The sequence below is a fragment of the Sylvia atricapilla genome, chromosome 3 (genome assembly GCF_009819655.1).
Source record: "Sylvia atricapilla isolate bSylAtr1 chromosome 3, bSylAtr1.pri, whole genome shotgun sequence".
NCBI lineage: Eukaryota > Metazoa > Chordata > Aves > Passeriformes > Sylviidae > Sylvia > Sylvia atricapilla.
Window position 1 is genome coordinate 109,237,091 of NC_089142.1, and position 19,475 is coordinate 109,256,565.

The 19,475-nt window shown below is 41.1% G+C and overlaps 1 protein-coding gene across 4 annotated transcripts; it reads right to left on the reverse strand.

The window, feature by feature from the left end:
- Positions 1-888: 888 nt before the first annotated feature.
- PAPOLG (poly(A) polymerase gamma) lies at positions 889-18,623 on the reverse strand. Of its 4 annotated transcripts, none has more exons than XM_066316573.1 (22): positions 18,607-18,623; positions 15,848-16,006; positions 15,682-15,748; positions 14,963-15,044; positions 14,770-14,879; positions 14,137-14,190; positions 12,948-13,059; positions 11,989-12,078; positions 11,280-11,418; positions 11,070-11,142; positions 10,867-10,987; positions 10,511-10,595; positions 10,142-10,195; positions 8,465-8,584; positions 8,094-8,203; positions 6,092-6,213; positions 5,835-6,004; positions 4,846-4,934; positions 4,698-4,768; positions 3,570-3,641; positions 2,970-3,023; positions 889-2,197 (listed from the first exon to the last, which is right to left on the reverse strand). In XM_066316573.1, exons 1-22 carry the CDS (start codon positions 18,621-18,623, stop codon positions 2,099-2,101), a joined length of 2,070 nt encoding a protein of 689 aa, XP_066172670.1. In that variant the 3' UTR covers positions 889-2,098. The 4 variants fall into 4 exon arrangements, with proteins under 4 accessions (XP_066172670.1, XP_066172669.1, XP_066172671.1 ...); XM_066316572.1 differs by having other exon boundaries at positions 891-2,197; positions 4,530-4,768; XM_066316574.1 differs by lacking the exon at positions 4,698-4,768 and having other exon boundaries at positions 2,153-2,197.
- Between the last annotated feature and the right edge of the window lie 852 nt (positions 18,624-19,475).

The window sequence follows — 19,475 nt, forward strand, 5'->3', positions numbered from 1 at the left end:
CATCCCTTACAACAGTCTTGGAACACTTGTGTGGAAGAATTTAAAAGCACAGGAATATTACAGAACTGTGGTCTCCTACAAAATGCTTCCCTTTATTCATTTTGCTGTTTATCTTATCACCAACTTCAACTTTAGTTCCTTCAGATTCATGATGGATTTGTATTTACACAGGTGCTGAAGTTGCATACCTACTGTACCTGGTACACAGAAGTGACAGTGTTTGAGTACCACTGTTTTAGAACAGGTAACAAAATGGAAGTATGTAGACCCACAATGTAGTTCTGCTAAAAGCTAAATAAGTCATGGGGTACTGTTTCTTATTTTTAATCTAAATCAAAGCCTTGCAGTCTACGTTCTGGGGGTTCTGGAGGGTAGAAGGAAAAACAGGGCCTCAAACCCACTAAGATCCATTTCCAAGGGATAAGTTGCACTTGAAACAAGCTGGAAACTAGAAAACAAAGAAGACTCTGATAGATATAGCCATGCTTTTTCCACAGGCTAGCAGCAGAGGGAATGCTGAAGAGTTAAGAGGTGGTATCTATGTTGTCATGTCTTATTTCTTTACAGTCCCTTCAGTCTCCTCACTAAGGTGAGGTAAGGTGGATACTTAAGATGTTTAGAGCTCAGATTTGCTCTTTAAGACAAGCAACTCATTTTAAAACAATTCAGGGGTATCTTTGTCCACATACCAAACTGGGACTTCAGGTGAGTCATGCAGTTCGCAAACTGCACAATGCAGAGGGCATTAAATAAAACCCCAGATCTACCAGGAGCAGAAAAGCAAAGCAGTGTTCCTGTCTCCTCAGATTTACTCTAGCATGGCAGTTTAGTGGTGGACTTGGCAGAGTTAAGATTTACAGCTGGACTCTAACTTAAAGATTTTATCCAACCTAAGTGATTCTACGACATTGTCATTTTGTAGAACACTTTTCTGGCACTGCCTTCCTCCCATCCCTTTAAAGTTGGTTTAGATGTTTATATTTTTTAAGCAGATCCCATCTGCATTTAAAAAAAAAAAAAAAGACTACAGATTTTAAATTTCACTTTGAAGATAGTTTTTTACAGTACATACAAAAATACTCTGGAAAAACAACTTACAAGTTCATTTATGAAACCACCAAATGATGAAGAAATTACAATAGATAAATAGCATAATACTTCTTTCATATAATCAGAATTTCTCCCCACCCCTCAAAACCCCTAATGCAGTTAGCTGGATAAGCAGTGTTATCAGTTTACAGAATCAGACTCAAGACTACAACAGGTTTTCATGTCAGCATTTAGAACAGCTTTCAGGGTTTATCTGAAACCACTTTCTGCATGCAGCTTGCAGGTGGGCAGTAATGGCAGGACAGCCTCAGCTGTTGCAATGGTTCAGTGCATCTTCACTGTGTGTTCAGAGCTGGGCTTATCTACCCAGTGACACAAAATAACCCTCTCAAGTATCATGCTGGAGCAGTCTTGAGACAAAAAAAAAGTATCAGATAACACAGCACGGGACACGTCTATCATCTCCATACCTTGGTAGCATCTTCTGCTGCATTTCCTTCGACACTGAAATGATTTATTGGCCTCCATGGGAGGCAATACCTGTGTAGTGCATGACTGTGCAAGGCAGTGGAAAGCTGCGAGCCAAGGAAGCTGAGCACCATTGTGAGAGAAACACAGGAGCGTGTGTGTGCCAAATAGGAAAATAATTGGAGATAAGAACAATGCATGCACATGAATTTGGCAATCACAAAGGAATACAAGCACATGCATACACACTTGAAAACAGAATGTAGTTGCAGCAAGTAATTCACCCTGGTGACATACATTCTGAATCCAAGGAACACGGCAGGTTGGTTTTTGTAGCTGTGCCAGCTGGTGACAATTTGGACTTCTTAAAAACTCCTAAAGGTAACTGTTACAAGCACATGCAAAAAGTAGTTCAAAAGGAAGCAAGCATCTAACAACAGTATAAAAATCAGACCATGATTTTAACTGGTCAGTTACAGTATGGCCACAGTAACCTTCTACCTTTGTTAGTAACTACCACACACATTCAGAGTAAGGACTGATAACAAGTGATTGTTCTCTTCACCTGAAGATCAACCACTTACCCATTAAGGGTAAGTTTGATGGATCTTTTAATGATACGAATGCTATTTGTTGGAACAGGAGATGAAGAATCTGGCAGTTCTTTACTGGGAAGCCTCTGTAACACAAATAGATGCCACGGGGAAAAAAAAAAAAAAGAAAAAAGGAATTGTTAATTAATTATTGAATTAATTTTAAATTCATTAATTTACAAGTAGCACCAGATAAACCTTTTCCTAGCTGAAAATAACATTCTTTATGTGCCAAACCTGTATGGCCCAAATCCATTTTCAGAGAAGCCTTTTTTTACCACACCACTTGTTTAATTACCACCATATCCAGAGGAAGAGCAATTCTCCCCTCTGCACAATTCTTCTCTTGCATGAGCTAAGAGAAATATTTCCCTGATGGGGGGGAATTAGCTGAGAGTTGCTCAACAGCACAGTAAAAGAAGATTTTTTTCCTTAGAACCATGGATCAGGAAAACAGAGTCTCTACTGTCTGGATCACTTCCAGTCTTGCAGCCCTGAATTTCACAACATTCTACATGACACAGAGCAGTTAAAGTCACCTATAGACTTCAAAGCTTCCAGGTCTCATCAGTATAGAAGAAATCAGTATACAAGGACTGATAACAGTCCAAGAAAACCAAACCAGGACATTGACTCAGTGTTTGAGAGCATGGAAATGTGGTTTTCCTACTTCAAAACTTGGAAACTTCATCTTCACTTTTGTGAAGGTCACTGTTCAGTCATTTAATTTGTTGGACACAGAACAGGCAAAACCCTACTAATCTTCAAGCCACCAAGTTTAATGGTACATAAATCTTTGAACATAAAACGAAAATGCTAGTTCTGCTTCACCTATGAATACAAAAGCACAATAAATACCTGTGCTCTTGATGTGATCACCGGAATCTGCGTGGATTTTCTATCAAGGACACCCTAAAAAAGGCAGAAGGGATTTGTTACGCAGTATTACCAGGTTCCTGACTGAGAGGCAGCAAGGATACTTTAAAACCATACATGCATTAATAGCCTCCACCCCATGGGGGGTGGGTTTAGGAATCCTGAAGCCCTAAAACCACAGACAGTGGTTCAGGTATTTCAACCTTCACCACCAAGATCTCATCTTGATTTGAGGGTGTGCCCTCAAGAGTTTATGCCTCAGTAACAACCACCATGAATAGCAAAGCTCTTTATCTCCCCTTTGAGAGGCCAAAGGATTTAGTCTTCATAGCAGTTTTAATTTACACCAGTGAATCAAATAGTTTTAAAAAGAAAATTCAATATTATTTCAAGCATAGCAAGGAATTAGACAAATAGTAACATTTAAGACAGGTCAAACAAGTGTAATATTTGGGAAATGAAGATTGAAATAACTAAAAAGTGTATTTTTGTTTCCATCAGTAAACATGCAGAGAGGCAGTCTAGGGTGTAAACTATTCAGCTTTTCAGTTAGCCCACTGAGTAAAATCACTTAAAAATTACATTTTTTGTAGTTCTCTTCCTCCCATCTTGAGGGTATTCGCTTTCTGTGAAATCGGAGTCCCACACATTTAGCTGGAGGAACAAAATACACAGACTCAAAATAATTGCTGTGCTAAAATTATCTTATTTGGGCACAGCTTCCAGTCAGCACATTAAATATATTAGGGGCCATTCTTAAAAGAATATTTATACAAGTCTACCATTACCCCACAGGAATATCAAGCCTCTGAAAAAGCCCTACTACCCAAACCTTGAAACCCATGCTCAGCAATATTCAGTACTAGATATAAGGAATCATCTTGCAGAACTGTTAAAGTGTCAGAACTGGGGTTTCTTTTTCTGGTTGTTCTTTGCTTGTGCCTCAAATCAGAGGTCAAGCTCCAGGAACAGCTACTTAAGGATATTTATACATAGTTATAAAACAAATGAAATATTAATCTAAACATTCCACAAACCAAGAATTAACAAGCAACTCCACACAATCATTTTGGAAGTAATGACCTATTGTGTAGGCTGCTGATTTTTAAAGCAGCAAAACTATCAATAGGCACTGAAAAAGCATCTGCCAGAAACAGATTAGCTCATACTTTTACAGTCATAGGATTAATTTCTTCTTTATTTGGAGATTTTTTTTCTGAATTAAGAACTGCTTTCAGACGAGACAGTTCATTCAGCAATTGGTCACTGCAGTGACAGATAAGTACAGCACTATTCAGATACCTTGGCACCAGGCTAAAAGCAGTCATTAAGTGCCAGATCCTGAAAATACATTAATAGTTACACGTTATATTCATTATGATTTCTCACATCTACATTCTAGTACAACTAGATACGCTTAAATTTAGATTCCCAGATCCTTCAGGGATGTATAGATGCATTCATTTTCAGTTATTTCATTTGTTCTACATCAGTAATTAATACTACTTCAAACCCTCCTTGGCCTAGCCCCCCCCTTCTTGCCTTTTCTCCATCTATGGCTTTTTGGGGGCATTCTCCTGCTGTAGGTGGACGAGATACTTTAGAGGTTGGTGAATAATGCTGCTTAGGTGAAGCACTCTTAGGATCCGTGATTAGAGTCCCACTTAATTTATGTTGTCCTTGCACAAAACACGTTCTGAGTTGACAAACTGTGTTATATCCTGGAATGGTGCAACCAATTGGAAGTCCCGATGTTCTTAGTGCAACTGTAGCCTCCATTTCTGTAGGAGACACCTGGCTTTTAGAGTTTGGCCACGAAATTGAAAACGACATTCCACCTACCACTTCAAATACATACTTGGATCAGTCACAGGAATGCAAAGTCCCTTAGACGTTGATGGCTCAGATACACTGTTGGCACCACTACAACTCTGACATTCAACATGTCTATAAAAGTCAAACACTAGAGTTATAAAATGCTAGTTTGTAAAATACTGCATATGTCATTTCCAGAAAGTGCATGCAAGACAAACATCAACCACCTCAGCTCGTTGTCAGAGCTCTATTAAGCAACACAACCTCCCAGGGAATGTAGCACCAGACCATCCTTTTGCTGAATTTCAGACTGCAGATTTAAACTCAAGCATTTTCTTTACTGAGTCTTTATGTGCTGATATATTTTCCCAAATTACTCTACCCAGTACACTGTACTACTCTGAACCATTGTTCTGTTCTACCCAGATGTGAACACAATTTTTTTGGATTTTTTTCCATGTGACTCCTACAGTATCAAACAGTCTGAACAGAGCAGGTAGCATACATTGAGTAGGACTGGGCAATTACTCTCAAGATCATGGATTCTTCCTGTGCTTAGGGACAAACAGACTTCCCAGGAAGTGACAGACTTTTACTGCCTGAGTTCTCATACCACTCCACTAAGTCAGCAGCAGCTCTGGTGTTTCTGAGACCAAAATCAGTATGTCATTAGAACTTAATCCACTTGGCAGCAACAGTACTTTCTGTTAGAAAGAACAAAAATTCTTGCACAAAAAATACTCCAGCTTCAAGTTACACACTAACCTATGAAGATTTACATTCAAGACTAAATTTTCCTGGTGTCAAGTTCTTCACTCCTATGTGTTCATGGATATTATTAAGTTTTTTCAAGTATTCCTTTAACCTGGTCTCCTACCATGTGCCCAATGGAGATTCCAGCTTTGTTCCTGAAGCTCTTAGCCCTCCACATGCTTGTGATCCACACAGATCCAAACAAGAAATCCTAGACTCATTTACATTGTGAGTCAGCTAAAAGCAGCTTCTCCACAGTTCCAAGGTTACAGCACTAACCTTTCTGTCTCTGCTGTAGAGATGTCCAACTTAGAAATCTTATTTAACGAAGAGGAATTAGAGGGTGTTCTGGAATCTCTGTCTTTGGAACCATCCGAACAGCCTTCACCTAAAGAAGACCTTTTGCACTGAAGTCCACTATTATTTTGACTAATATCTGACACCCTTTGCTGAAACGACAGTTAAAAAATAAAGTCTTCAAGTAATTATTAAAGCTTTTATTAAAAATTACCAGAAGCGCTGAATTTTTATTATACCTTCTTTCTTTTCTGTAAGGTTCCTGCTGGCAAAAAATAATGGAGTTGCTTTCTCTTCACATAAGTTGCCTCTATCTTCATACCTTCTTTTAGGATGTTGAGAGCACTGGCTTGCCTGTAAACTGATATAAAACACAGCATTGTAGCTTACTGGGGATGATTGCATTAGTGCTGGTCAAAGTAACATATGGTTTCTTTAGAAACACATCTGCCCAGCCCAAATGAAGAGTTCCCAGCTTAAGTTAACACAAAATGCTGCCAAAGCACTCCCAGTCATCACAAGAAGATGAATGCGACCTGTGATGCCCATTTCACATTCACTACAGACCAGACACAACAGCTACTCGAGTTCAAATATGCATTTATAAATTCTAGCTGTCTCAGGAAGCAAGACTGCATTTTAGGGACATCTGATTTAACAGACTCACTACAGTTATTTAAACGAAAAACTTTAAACTTTAACAGCTTTTTCTCAACTGCCAGCAAACAGCCTTTTATGCAACTGACAAATGCTATAGCAGCACAACAGTTATTACAGAGTTAAGTTAGATTTAGATCAGCTTATCTCACTGGCCTATCATGAGCATAACTGGAAATAGAGATGAGCTTACTGACATAGAGAGTTGGAATCAAAGCAAGGATATGCAACTTAGAGGCTTTCTACAAGAGACCAGAAGGGAAATAAAAGCAGACATGAGCACACAGCCCAATATGGACAGTTCCTTGAAATGAAATTCAATAGTTTGTATGCAAAAGAGAAATAAAGTTCACTGAACAAAAGCCTTCCAAATTGAGCCTTCTATTCTTGAGCTCACCAACTTGAAATTAATCTTTGCCCTCTAAAGTTACTCTCTTAAAGTCAAGGCACATGGTAACAGCTCCATAGCACGGAACTACTGGTCATCCCCACATGTGCCAAAGGATTTCCCAGCTCTCAAGGAGCAGCTTTTCTGTTCAATTCTCTCTGGATTCACACGCTACATCCAGCACGTACCACAGGCTGTGCTTCACTGAAGCAAGAGCACACAGCCATACTAACAATGCTCATGCATAGAGGATTTATCATTAGTTCTGGCCTCTTTGCAGCACATGAATCTCATTTACATAACTCTCACATTTGCCATTGAAAGGTAGTGCCACTGGATGTAATGTGCAAGTACAGATAACAGTTGAAGTCTGAGGAAATCACCCCACCTGGCTTGTAACTCAGACAAGAGTTTTGATGCATTTTTCTGTGCTTTTTTCATATCCCAAGCACGACCTTCTTGGTCAGGCTTTACTGCTTTTACCCATGTTGTCTGAGCAAAACAACACAGAACTCATTCTAGTATCATGGATAAATGCCAACAAACATTTAGAGGATTTCACTGTTTAGAACTCTTTGTCCAAACACGCTTATCACTCAGAAGAATAGCCTGATTTCCTTATTATTCTAGCATTTTCTAACACTTGCAATAGTGATTTATTTCTACATCTATCAAAAGTAGCAGCAGACTATGAATATGAAAATTTACATGTAAGACTGCATGTAATTACAATGTGACAACCCAGCAACTTTCACAGTACTGGGATCATAATATAAACAAACTGTCTCAGAAAAATACCACCAACAGGCACCAACAACTCATTTCAGAGCTTGACACAGTCACTTCCCACTTCCAAAGTTCAGCAGCTGACTACTGTTTGACAAGAATAGCTACCCCAGCAAATGGGCATCTCTGGGCTTCACAGCTGACTGTCCACTACAAGAAGTGCAGTTTTGTGAGGACTCATTTCATATACAGTACACCCCATACAACTGTAACACTTCTTACTTTGTGTCTTACTTCGGCAAAGTGTCAACACAACGTGTTTTTCAAGCTAATTTTTTCTCCGTTCTATCTACAGAGGTATCTAATAACAGAAGGAAGTACAATTCACTTTGTGAAGCAGCTTCCACTGGGATAAAAAGAATTACACACAAGAATTACCCTACAAGTCTAGAGTAAAAATAGAGCCTTACCTGTATCTGTGAATGACTGTATCCCATGTGTTAGATCAACATTAGTCTTTACTGCACTTTCTGCTTTCTTAAATACAAGCCCAAGAAACCACATTGATACGTATCCACTCCTAAAAAAGACAGATTTACAAACCTGAATTGGGCATAGATACCAGTCATTTGGATTCTGGTACATTTTAGTTGCTCAGTTTACAGCCAGTCCAAACTTAGTTTCCCAGAGCATTTTTCCCTGAATTGCTCCCTTTAAAAAGATGTTAAGTGCTCAGGGCCCTGCCAGAAACATACTGAACCTCTCTCACCTCTCAGTGAGCTGAGGGGGAATGAAGACACACATTGGCCAAACTGTACTTCAGAGAAGTAACAAAACTCACTGTTTATAGAGAACTTCATTGCCAGGGAAAGACTGTGGCTGCACATGTGCAATAGTTATAAATTCATTCCTTTCCAAGTTTCCAACCAGCACACGGATTTTAGACTCGACGAGGCCAATCCTAGTAAAAACAAGAGGTATTTTATTCATTTTTAACTCTATCCAGCTCATCAGTTAGAGGTCTTTTTGTAAAACAGTGTTACCAATCCAATCAGCAAGGACCAAGTTCTATAGAGCTGAGCAGACACTAGATCTTTGTATCACATACACACACTGTAATTTGAGATGCTTCCAGTGACATTTGTGCTTTTGTTTCTAAAGACAAGAGACAAGTAAGTTTTACATGTACTCTGAACAGTTCAGATACAACACTTCCACCTGCAGCCCATGATAAAAGAAACAAGGAGCAGATCCCACTACCTCTGGGGTGCAGCAAAACTCCTTTTTGCCACAAAAATCAAGAACAGTGGTTTTGAAAAGCCTCAAGCACAACAGTTCAGTTACACCCACGCAAAGATGCAATTCTTCCTGCAGATTGATCAGTGAAAATGTAAAAACAGTTATTTAAATAAAAAAATTATCTAGTCAACGGTCCCATCAGAAACTTCCTTAAGAAATGAATCATGACCATCAGAGCTTTAATTTCAACAAAGTACTGGCATTTCATCCTTCTACCTAAAACTGTTAACTTTAAAAGCAGTCAGAAATCTGTATGTTCTTCCAAAGCATCTTATGTGGATGAATAACAGAGATGCTATTTGTTTCCAAATCCATTCAAGAATTGGTAAATTAAATTTCTTCTTATTATAAAATGAAGCAGATTTATCTTCTGTTTATCATTTTCCCAAGCTGCAAAACTCGAAAATTTGCCTCTATTTGTGTCACTGAAAAAAACATCAGCTCTTACCACAGCCAGAATTTCCCTTGTCTTTATTGTGAGGTACAATAAGCTTTGTTCACTCAAGAACATTTCACATTAAAAATTATTTGGTCCCCTGCCCATACACCTTGTTGTACACAACTGTGACTGATATCAAGTTGTAGCAGATAAGATTTTTAGGTACATAAAATAGGAAACTCAGATAAAAGGTATTACCTGTTAAAACTACTTTTAGGCTGTCTTTTAGAGATGGCACAAGAATTATTTGACTTAAAGCACAAGCCAAACTTTGAAATGAAAGGTGCCCCCAGAATGGGTGTCTGTTATGGAGAGGTGTTTTGCTTCCTTACTTGAGAAAAGCAAGCAAAGTACTAAATTTCTTAACAAAGAAACCCACTGGAAAAATAAAAAAACACACATTACAGTGCCTTAATTCCTCACCGTTTCCCCTTATTTCAAAATCCACAGTGACTCAGCACATTCACATCAGTTAAATAATAAATTATTGGCAAATCTCCCTTCATTTAAGAAAAGTTGGTCTGGAATAGGCTGACTACCCACCAGTGCAATCTAGTCCTAGTCAGTGCAAGCTAGTCCTTAGATATTACAGTAAAACTCTTTATGAAAACAAGTCTAAGGCTCTAGAACAGTGGTCTTCAAAGCAGGGAGGGAAGGGGGTGTATTCCATGCCTAGTTGCATAGCTAGACTTTATTTGTTAACACAATTAACAAAATTATGGTGCAATATTGAATTGCGTTTCAGTTTTGCACTAGACCCACATTTAAAGCAGCACTTACCAGTTTAAGTGATGCTCTTCTGTAAAGGCACTGGCAGTCAGCACGATGTAATGTCTGGAAGAAGAAAGGAAAATGAGTACACTGGCTCAAGATTTTATTCTACATTCTATTTAGATGAATAAATCTAAATAGAATAAATCAGATGATGATTTTTTTTTTTGGTAGGAAAATGTGAGTGGCACAAGACAGCTTTTCTTATCTTCCCTATGCTTATACATACCAAAATTTGTATGACTACTTCCAGTTTCTTTAAAAACACGTAAACTGAAACACATCAATGCAGTTTTCTATTTAGACCCCAAGTTAAAACTCATTATGCTAACCACTAAGTAAATAACTTCAAGTTCAGGCAACAGATTTCATACATACTTGTACTTCTGAAAGAAGTTCAGAGGTTCAAAGAGCTTTGACCAGTCTGATTTTCCTTTGAGAATCTCATCTGTAACTTCAAGACCTAGAAATATGGTTGAAAATCTTATCACTATTTTTTAAAGATTACCATGACAAACTTAAGATTGTAACAGTAACTGACAGAAAAAAAAAAAAAAAGGAAGCAGGAATTCCCCTGACACAATGCAGATCCTACAACGGCTTATTGGAAAGCTGGTCCCTTATTGCAATGGGCGTATTTCCCAGAGAAACCCCTCACTGAGCAAAACTAATTGGGATAACATGGTTTCATAGAGCAAGAAGACAGTGTTTAATAAGCACAAAATGTACTTTACCACGTTGGAACTCCTCTATCATGACTGCTCGTGTCGACACAGACACGTTGTACGTGGAGTTCTGCTGTGGATAGGCCGGGGTGATGATGGGCATCACATGGTACCGGTCTGATGGGTTCACCTATGAGGTTACAGCAGCTTTGTTCAGCACCAGCTTAGGTCAGAATGAAGCTTTAATGCTTCTGAGCTCAATGGCTACCTACCCTAGGGTCCCAGACTGGTAAATTAAGAAAGCTCTCTTCAAGTCGTTTCAATAATACCGGCTTTGGCCAATCCCTATACAAGAAATAACAGTAAAGCATCCCTTTTAAGCTCTGCAATTCTGGGCTGCACAGGATGTTGTCAATGTACATCCTGATATAAATAACTACGAGTGTTACCTCTTTATGCAAGTTAAAATAAACAGCTTTTACCATTTCGAAAATATCAAGAAGAACTTGTTAACAAGAGTAGAGGCCAAAGCATTCGGGTAGAGTTGACATATTCTTGCTACCAGCATTGCCCAGGAGACTCCACCAAGAAATCCCATGATGTTGGAGTAAACACCACGTCCTGGAACACATAATGCACTGTTAGTCTGTCTTTCAAATCTGCAGCACCAGCGGCACTATCTATAGAATACTTCATACACTTCAGCCTCTATGTCATTGGTTTTTGCAGTGCAGTGAGGCCAAATTGCTGGTCCTCACAGTGATGAGAAAAATAATCAGTACACCACTTCCCAAAATAATGCTACTGTGAAACTTGCTTGTGCTGCTACACCTACTGCTTCACTTCAATTCCCCTTAACAGAAAGGTTCTGCCATTCTGCTAGTACTTGATTTAGCCACGTGGGCAAATGGGACTTTCTTATTACTCTTACATTTAATTGGGAATTTTTATCATTGGTAGTTAGGTTCCTGATAAGCAATGCAGCATAAGTGCTCCTCTCTTCCCTGAACTCCACCCTTCACTAAAAAAAACACACAGAATTTACCACATGGACAGACCATGAACCTAAACTGAAAGGATTTTAATATAACAGCTGCCATTTAAATAGCAATCCAAGGCTGAGGTACATCCAGCAGCGAGCATGAGGTGCCTCTGAAAAGTTTAAAGGTCACAAAGCACCCCATCACTCACGTTTTGCCCACAGTTTAACTGCCCGCAGCGTGAGCCGGAAGTTCTCCAGATTGGGCACCAGACGCAGTATTTCATCTGTAACCCTGCTGCCTGCAAGACAAAAGGTGAAGCACAGGAGTTCCCAGTCACAGGCACAAGTCAGGTGTCCCTACATAGGATCAAAAGCTTACAGTTCAAGTCTAGCAAAGCAGGTTTGGAATAGCTGCTTCGTATTAAGTGATAGATTACACATAACATTCAGCATTGCTTTAGGTAACCGGTGCCCTCAACAGTTTTTTCCACAGTTCAGACTACAACAAAGAACTTTTAAATAAAGCCCCTGCACAGGATGTTTTGGCCATAAACTACAACACAAGAAGCCTCACCTCATCATGAAGAGGAACTTTCCATCGCAGGGTGGCAGAGCACTGGAACAGGTTGCCATGGGAGGTTGTGAAATGTCCCTGTCTGGAGGGATTCAAAACCCACCTGGACACATTCCTGGGTCAGCTGCTCCAGGTGACTGTGCCTTAGCTGGGGAGTTAGACTGGATGATCTCCAGAGGTCCCCTCCCTAAATATTCTGTGATTCCAGATGCTAGGTTTCTTTTGACAGCCAGCAACCATTAAACCAACTGGTGCTAAACATTGAGCAAGTCAGACTTCAGATATTTTAATTACCTTTCTTTTATGAACGACTTTGTTTATCATTCGTACATTCTTATCAAGTGCCCTACTTAGTCATTTGAATTTCTGGGGCAAACAAGCACTGCTTACAAACCAATCAAACAAACATGACACACAAGTCTGTGTAAACACGCAGCTCCTTGAAATATCTAAATTTGGGCCCACTGGTTGCCTCCTCAGAACTCAAGTAACACTGGAGATCAGTTTCTGCATCTTGTACAGGAATGTGGGTTGTGTAACGTGCATTTTATGCCAATTGAAATGTCTTTATAAAGGTGTGCAGAACAGGCTCACCATTTAAGCTCCGTATGCATCTTATATCCAGGCTTTTGAGGCACGAGTCATCCCTGAGATCAAGATCATCAGAAACCGTTGGCAAAGACAACTTTGCAAACACGAGGTCAATCTTCAAGAGAAAAAAGTTTCAACCATGACTTACAATGCAGCACTGTTTGCAAACAGGACACTAGTGAGGGACACCCAGTCATTCATGTTGTTAACATTTATATTTAGAATTATGTGACCACAGATGTTTATTTGCCAGAAAACAAGAAACTTGCTCCAAGATCCCTATTTGTTTACAAAACCACCTTTTTTTTTTTTAAGTTAGGGAAAGGAATAGGGTTTTTTTGAAAGTTGGAAAGATTACTCCAAACTTAGAATTCCTATTAAAAGGAATTTTAAATTAACCATAAAATCAAGAAAAATTCAAAGCACCTCAACTATACTTCAACAAATGAGAAAGCATTTTCTTTATGCTGTAGGGCTTTAAGCAGCTGGCTTTCAGTTTAACTTGAGGCAAGCAAATTATTCTGTGAATGTCTGTACCAGATAAAGGAAACAAAGAGGTCATCAAGAAGTGTCTTCATGACAGCAATACCAAGCAGTAACTTGCTCAGGTATTACAGCAAATGAGTATTTATTCTCTACATGAAAGGTGTTCTTGGTACAAGGATTCCTGCAGATGATAAACTGAGGCAGGAGTCCCATGAGTAGTTTTTACTTTTCATTTTCCACTGTTGTTTGTCTCACAAGGATTTAATTTTTGATTTGCCACAAAATGTCAGGTGATTTGTGCAGGGAACCACAACAGAAACACCCTCTGCAGAACGGGAGCTCTTGTCAGAGCTCAGGGGAGTTAGCAAGGACACTGCCTCTACTCCCACTCTGCACATCCTTGGGAGATAAACACTACCCAAGCAGGCTACCCTGGTCTGCAGCACAGGTTTAAAAAAATGTCCCTCATGTTCCCACGCTTGCCAGGCTAGCTAGGGGCTTATTTTCCTAGAAGATCCCATTTTACTTCTGGGATAGGTTGCAGTCAGGCTGTTCAGTTTCCTAAACCTGCCGCCATGAACCAGTAACCTCAAAAAACAGCAGGATCATAAAACCCTGAAAAAGTTATCCTACTCCAAAGCAAGAAAAATAAATCTCACTTAAAGGTGAAAAAAAAAACAAACCAAATCAAAATTAAGATTCTTACCTCGATGCCATCAAATTCAAATTTGATAACTGGTACATAGGCATCCTCAATGGCCTGTGAAGGAAAGGACAGCTGTAATAAGACATCCTTTTACTACTTTAAAGGCTTTCCTGTACTATAATAAAATAGAGAACTTATGCTGAGCTACTCAGTATAAAGACCGAATTCCTTCCAAACAAAAAATGCTAATAACTCTCAGACAGGATAGCACTATTATGGTACCAATACTATATTTTATTAAAAGATCTTGTTTAGGCAAGAGATTCAGAGGCTGATCGTGAACTGTTATAAGCAGCTCACAACAAACCATCAGTATCAGTAGCTCTAAGCCCTTACTACATCCAAGGTGAAAACACAGCTTCCAGAGGCAACCTTGCCTTTTGATACAGCTGACTCATTCCCAAAACACAGGGAGGGGAGAGGGACCACAGAAACACTTACATGATATAGTCACTGGGAAAAGGAGCCAAGAGCTAGACAGCAAACATCCTCATGCTGCATAAACCAGTATATTAGAGGGTACTCAGAACTGATTTAATTTTGGCTTGTAAGATATTAACTACCAATGCAAGTCCTTAACGTGAATGTTCTTACTGTAAGCTTCACACAATCTATCAAGCACAGTTTACTCACTCTCAGGTTTTTTACTTCCTCTTGATTCTTCAGTTTTTCAAAGAATGACTGAAAAAAATCTGATCTTTCCACATGACTGGGAGCAACACAGAGGGCATCTATGTCCGAGCCTGCAAAGAGATTCCATTTCTCCTGTTACTGTTGGAATTCACTTTCCAACATCCCAACTATGACCAGGCACTGAAAGTACTACCTTTGGTGTGCACGCCAAGTCTGTAGGAGCCAAACGTAAATATTTTGCCACCGACTTGTTCTGTTATTGAAGGGGGAAGATTCTGTGGGTAGAACAGAAAGTTTAACATGCACACTAGCCTCTGTGCAAGTTTAACTTGCAAGTAAGTTATTTAGAAAAAACTGTAACAGCCTGCATAAGCAATGTCTTCTCACTCCCTTACATTTTAGTTTACTAGGTCCTGATTGCATTTTTCTGAAATAAGTTGACCTTGCAACTCCAAATAATGATTATAGGTGACTTACAATAATTTTATTAATTTATACAAATTAAGACCTATTATTAGACTTCCCTGCAGCAGAGGCACATAAATTAACACAACCTAAGAGCCACTCAAAGGGCATGTCTAGAACCATAATTCCATACTAGACTGAGTGCTGTAGGCTGTTTGGGGCAAGATTAGTGCCAATTTTACCATCTTTCTCATCCACAATGCCTTGTTTTGGCTTTGTTAACAGCTATGAGTCAACTGATTGAGCCAATGCAGGAATTTACTCAGTTCCCCAAAGACTCTGAGATCTTGATCTTGAAACATCTTCCGTAAGTTATTTCAGTGGCAGTTACTACAGCTCTACTTGATATTTAAGAAGTTAAAAGTTGAACTTTAGCACACATCCTAGTAGCATAGCCTTTAAATCAAAAGGCTTCAGCGGTTTTGACAAAAACAAAAAAAACCTTACCTTGCTTTCAGCAAGTTCTGAAATCCACTCTCTGACAAAGTTATTCAGTTTACCAAGAACAGTTGTCCTGTAAAGAAAATTCATGCTAAGTTTGCTTTTTTAAAAAAAAAAACAAACAACAAAACAAAAAACCCCAAGAGGTTAACAGGTTTTAGTCTTGTTATACCTGTGATAGAGTTCTTCCTGATCCTCAAACACCCCAAATGGCTTCATTGCTTCAATCAGCTTCTGAGTATGAATGTGGTCTTTATCACTAGGAGGAGCCAAGCTAATTGGAGAGGTAAGTCCATAGTGTCCTTGAGGCTGGTTCTGCTGCCTGGAAGTACTGGGAGAAAATAAAGGAAAGAGTATGTAAAAGAAGAAAATCTTACTGGAAAACACCCTTTAGCTTACACTTTACAAATCCATTTCTGCCCTTTTACCCAATGTTGACAGAAAGGAGAAAAAAAAAATCTTGCATATCATTTTTAGATGACTTGACCTCACTTAGAAGCCACAACTACTTAAAACCCCCCCCCCACATTTATGAATGTGAGACATTATCTAAGATGCTGCCATCTTAACACAATTTATTTGCATTCCTCCAGCCCATCAGAACTAACTAGGAAATGAAAAGGTTTGAAACCCAGCAACCCACCCAGACAGCAGAAGTTTTGGACACATTTCAGTTTCATTTTAAGAATACTCCCAACAGTTTCCTGCTAACACCAAACGTTTTTGTTTAGGTTTCTACTGATTCAGGAAGGGCATCACAGTTGATTGAAAAGGCATATGGGTATGTTAAACAGAGTTGGTGCAATAAAATCAGTATATTACTATAAAAACTCCTTGCTTTACAAAGGGGAAAATGGAGAAAAAGCACCTTATTTTGTATTACCAGCTGAAACCAGGGAAAGGAGTCAGACAGGAGGTAAGAATGGTGCTTATTGCATCAAGGATGTCTACAGAAACACCAGCAGCAAAAGGGGGAGACAACCCAAAAGGCCTCATCATGTCCACCAGGGTCCAGACCCAGACTCTAAGGCTCAAAGGATTAATTGTGCCATTATTTAAGCTGCATATTTTCCTCCTTCACATATGCACAGCTTCAAAGATCAGCTGGGTAAGGCAAGAGATATTTATACCTATTTAAGCTACCTAACCCCATTCTGGCTGGAACAGGATTAGGAAATGCTCAAAGGCCAGCTTCACCACTGGATTTTTAAAAAGACAGGTTATTACACTGCTCCTTGGTTCTAACTGTTACCTTTACTCCCTCTCTTGAAGAGATTTCCTTCTCTTTAAGGATCCTTATGCAATTACACACAGAGCTCATAGTCACCTAGGGTGGGCTTTTTCCCCCCCCCCTTTCCTCTCTCCAAGTCTGTTTTTCAAACTTTCTTTTCTGTGCTTTCCAAAAAGCTGGGGGGGCAGGTATTAGGGCTGTAGGACTATCAACTGGTATCCCAGTCAGAAAAGCTGCTTACTTACGAGCCTAACTAGGTCTTGACCTATATTACCTTTATAGACATTGACAATTTCCACTTCATACATAAAAATATTCATAATGAATATTTTCCTTCCTGTGATATCATTTTCATAACAAATACAGGAGAAAAGCCTGCGCTTAATTGCTGTGCATTACAACTAAATTAAAACTCGTACAGCAGCAACTGTTTCTGTGTCTTATGCACTGTATGACTTGCACTTCACAAATTTGCACAAAAATAAGACCAGTATTTAGACTACACCAGCCTTTAAGACCTTTCCAGGGTACAAAAAGGCACCACCTGCCTTTCATTGCCTCATTCTGCCTACAGATAATATAAGTGGAGATTGACGTAAAGCACAGTATCAATTAGATAAACCTAGTCTCGTTAATATCAATTATATTTATTATTAATTAAATATTATTAATATAAAATGCCTCTAGTCAACAGCAGATATTTTTTCACCTGCTTGCACATATTATTAATAGTTTGACCTCATAACTTGAGAAGTGAGGGAAACAACACCTGGAAGGTTTTACTGAGTGAAACCCCATAGAATTTGTTGCCCTTTTGGAATAAAAAAATAACTGAAGTCTTATTTTGCTCTCTCAAGCCTATAAGCACATAATTATGGGAACTTATGGATCCTGACACACAGGGCACACTACCTACTCACCCAGCAGCCTTCTGTTTAAACAAGAACCCTGTTGCAGTTTAGTATTTGGCCAAACCTTGTTACAAGCAAAAACCATCGCAGCAAAAACCTCCAATGCACGTCTGTTCTGGTAAATCACACTTTTACACAAAAAAACCAACCTAAACAGATTTATTGCAGGTTTTACCCCTTATTTCTAGCTTCCCAAAGCCGCAAGGCGTGTCTCCCCCACACGCCAGAGGCCGAGGGGTGAGTTCACACCCTGCGGCTCAGGGCGCTGCCTTCAGCCATCGGTGCGGGGTAGAACGACCACAAAGCAGCTCCTGAGCGACCAAACCCAACAGCAGAAACCAGGAAAAACAAGGAAGGAGGAAAACCCCACCACTTGGGCCCTCCAAGAAAGGGAGCCCAACTCCACCCTTCCCCGCCGCCGCACCAGCTCATGCTGCGCGGAGCCCGCGGGCTGCTGCCGCCGGGCCAAGTCTCCCTGTCCCCGAGGCTCAGGCTCAGTCACTTCTCCGCAGAGTTCCGCAGGACGTGCAGCCCCACACCAAGCCGCAGCCCCGTTACCGCCGTTCCTCGCCCGCCATTGCCGTTGCTTGGCGACGGCGTCGCCGCCACACGCGGTGAGAGCCGGGCGAGGCAGCCCCACCACCCGCCCTCCACCATTTATTTCAGCCGAGCAGTCCTCCCCTCGTTCGAGGGCAGGCTCGGCCCCCGCGGCCCCTCTCGGGGCAGTTCCGGCGGGACTCCCGCAGCACTGTCCCCTCAGGGCAGGGCGGGCCGGCGCCGCCGCCTCACCCGCGCGTCTCCTTCATGGCGCGCGCACACGGCCCACGCCGCCTCACCCGCGCTTCCCGCCCTTCTACGCCGCCGCCCCTTCCCGTCGGCCCCCGCGCCGCCCGCGCCGCAGCGCCCCCTGGCGGTCACGGCGGGGCATGGCCGCTCCCGGAGCCGCCGCCGTCCCTTCTGGCCGCCGCCGGGGGCTCTGAGCGCTTTCCCGGGAGGGCGCTCTCCTTCCCCGCCGCCCACCGGCCTCCCCCGTGGCGCTGACAGACCCGCTGAGGCCGGGCTAGTCCCCGGCATGAGGCGCTCCCGTGTCGCACCTGCCCGCTTCTCCCTCCCACAGCACGTTCCTACTCCTGACGCCCCGTGCCAGAGAGGAGGGGTAAAAAAGAATAGGAATCGCGCTCGAATTAGGCTCCTGACATGCTTCCAGAGAGGACGGGTGAAGATAACCCCCAGGAATCGCTACTGAATTGGTGTAATGTCATCCAGTAAGTGCAAGCCCAGCATCCCTCGACTCCAGCTGTTACCGGCAGGATTTAACAGACATTGACACAGCCAACAGCTTTGAGCGCCCACCCACCATTATACACGGCGATTACCGTGGATAATGATCACAGAAACACTGTGTTGGGTTGGAAGGGACCGTGAAGATCCTCCATTTCCATCCCCTGGGACACATCCCATGGGCAGGGACACTTCCCACTGTCCCAGGTTGCTCCAAGCCCTGTCCAGCCTGGCCTTGGACACTGCCAGGGGATGGACAGCTACAGTCCTGTCCCAGTGCCTCACCACCCTCACAGTGAAGATTTTATCCCTAATGTTTAATCAAAACCTACCCTCTTTCAGCTAGAACCCCTTCTCCCTTCTGTCACTGGATGCTC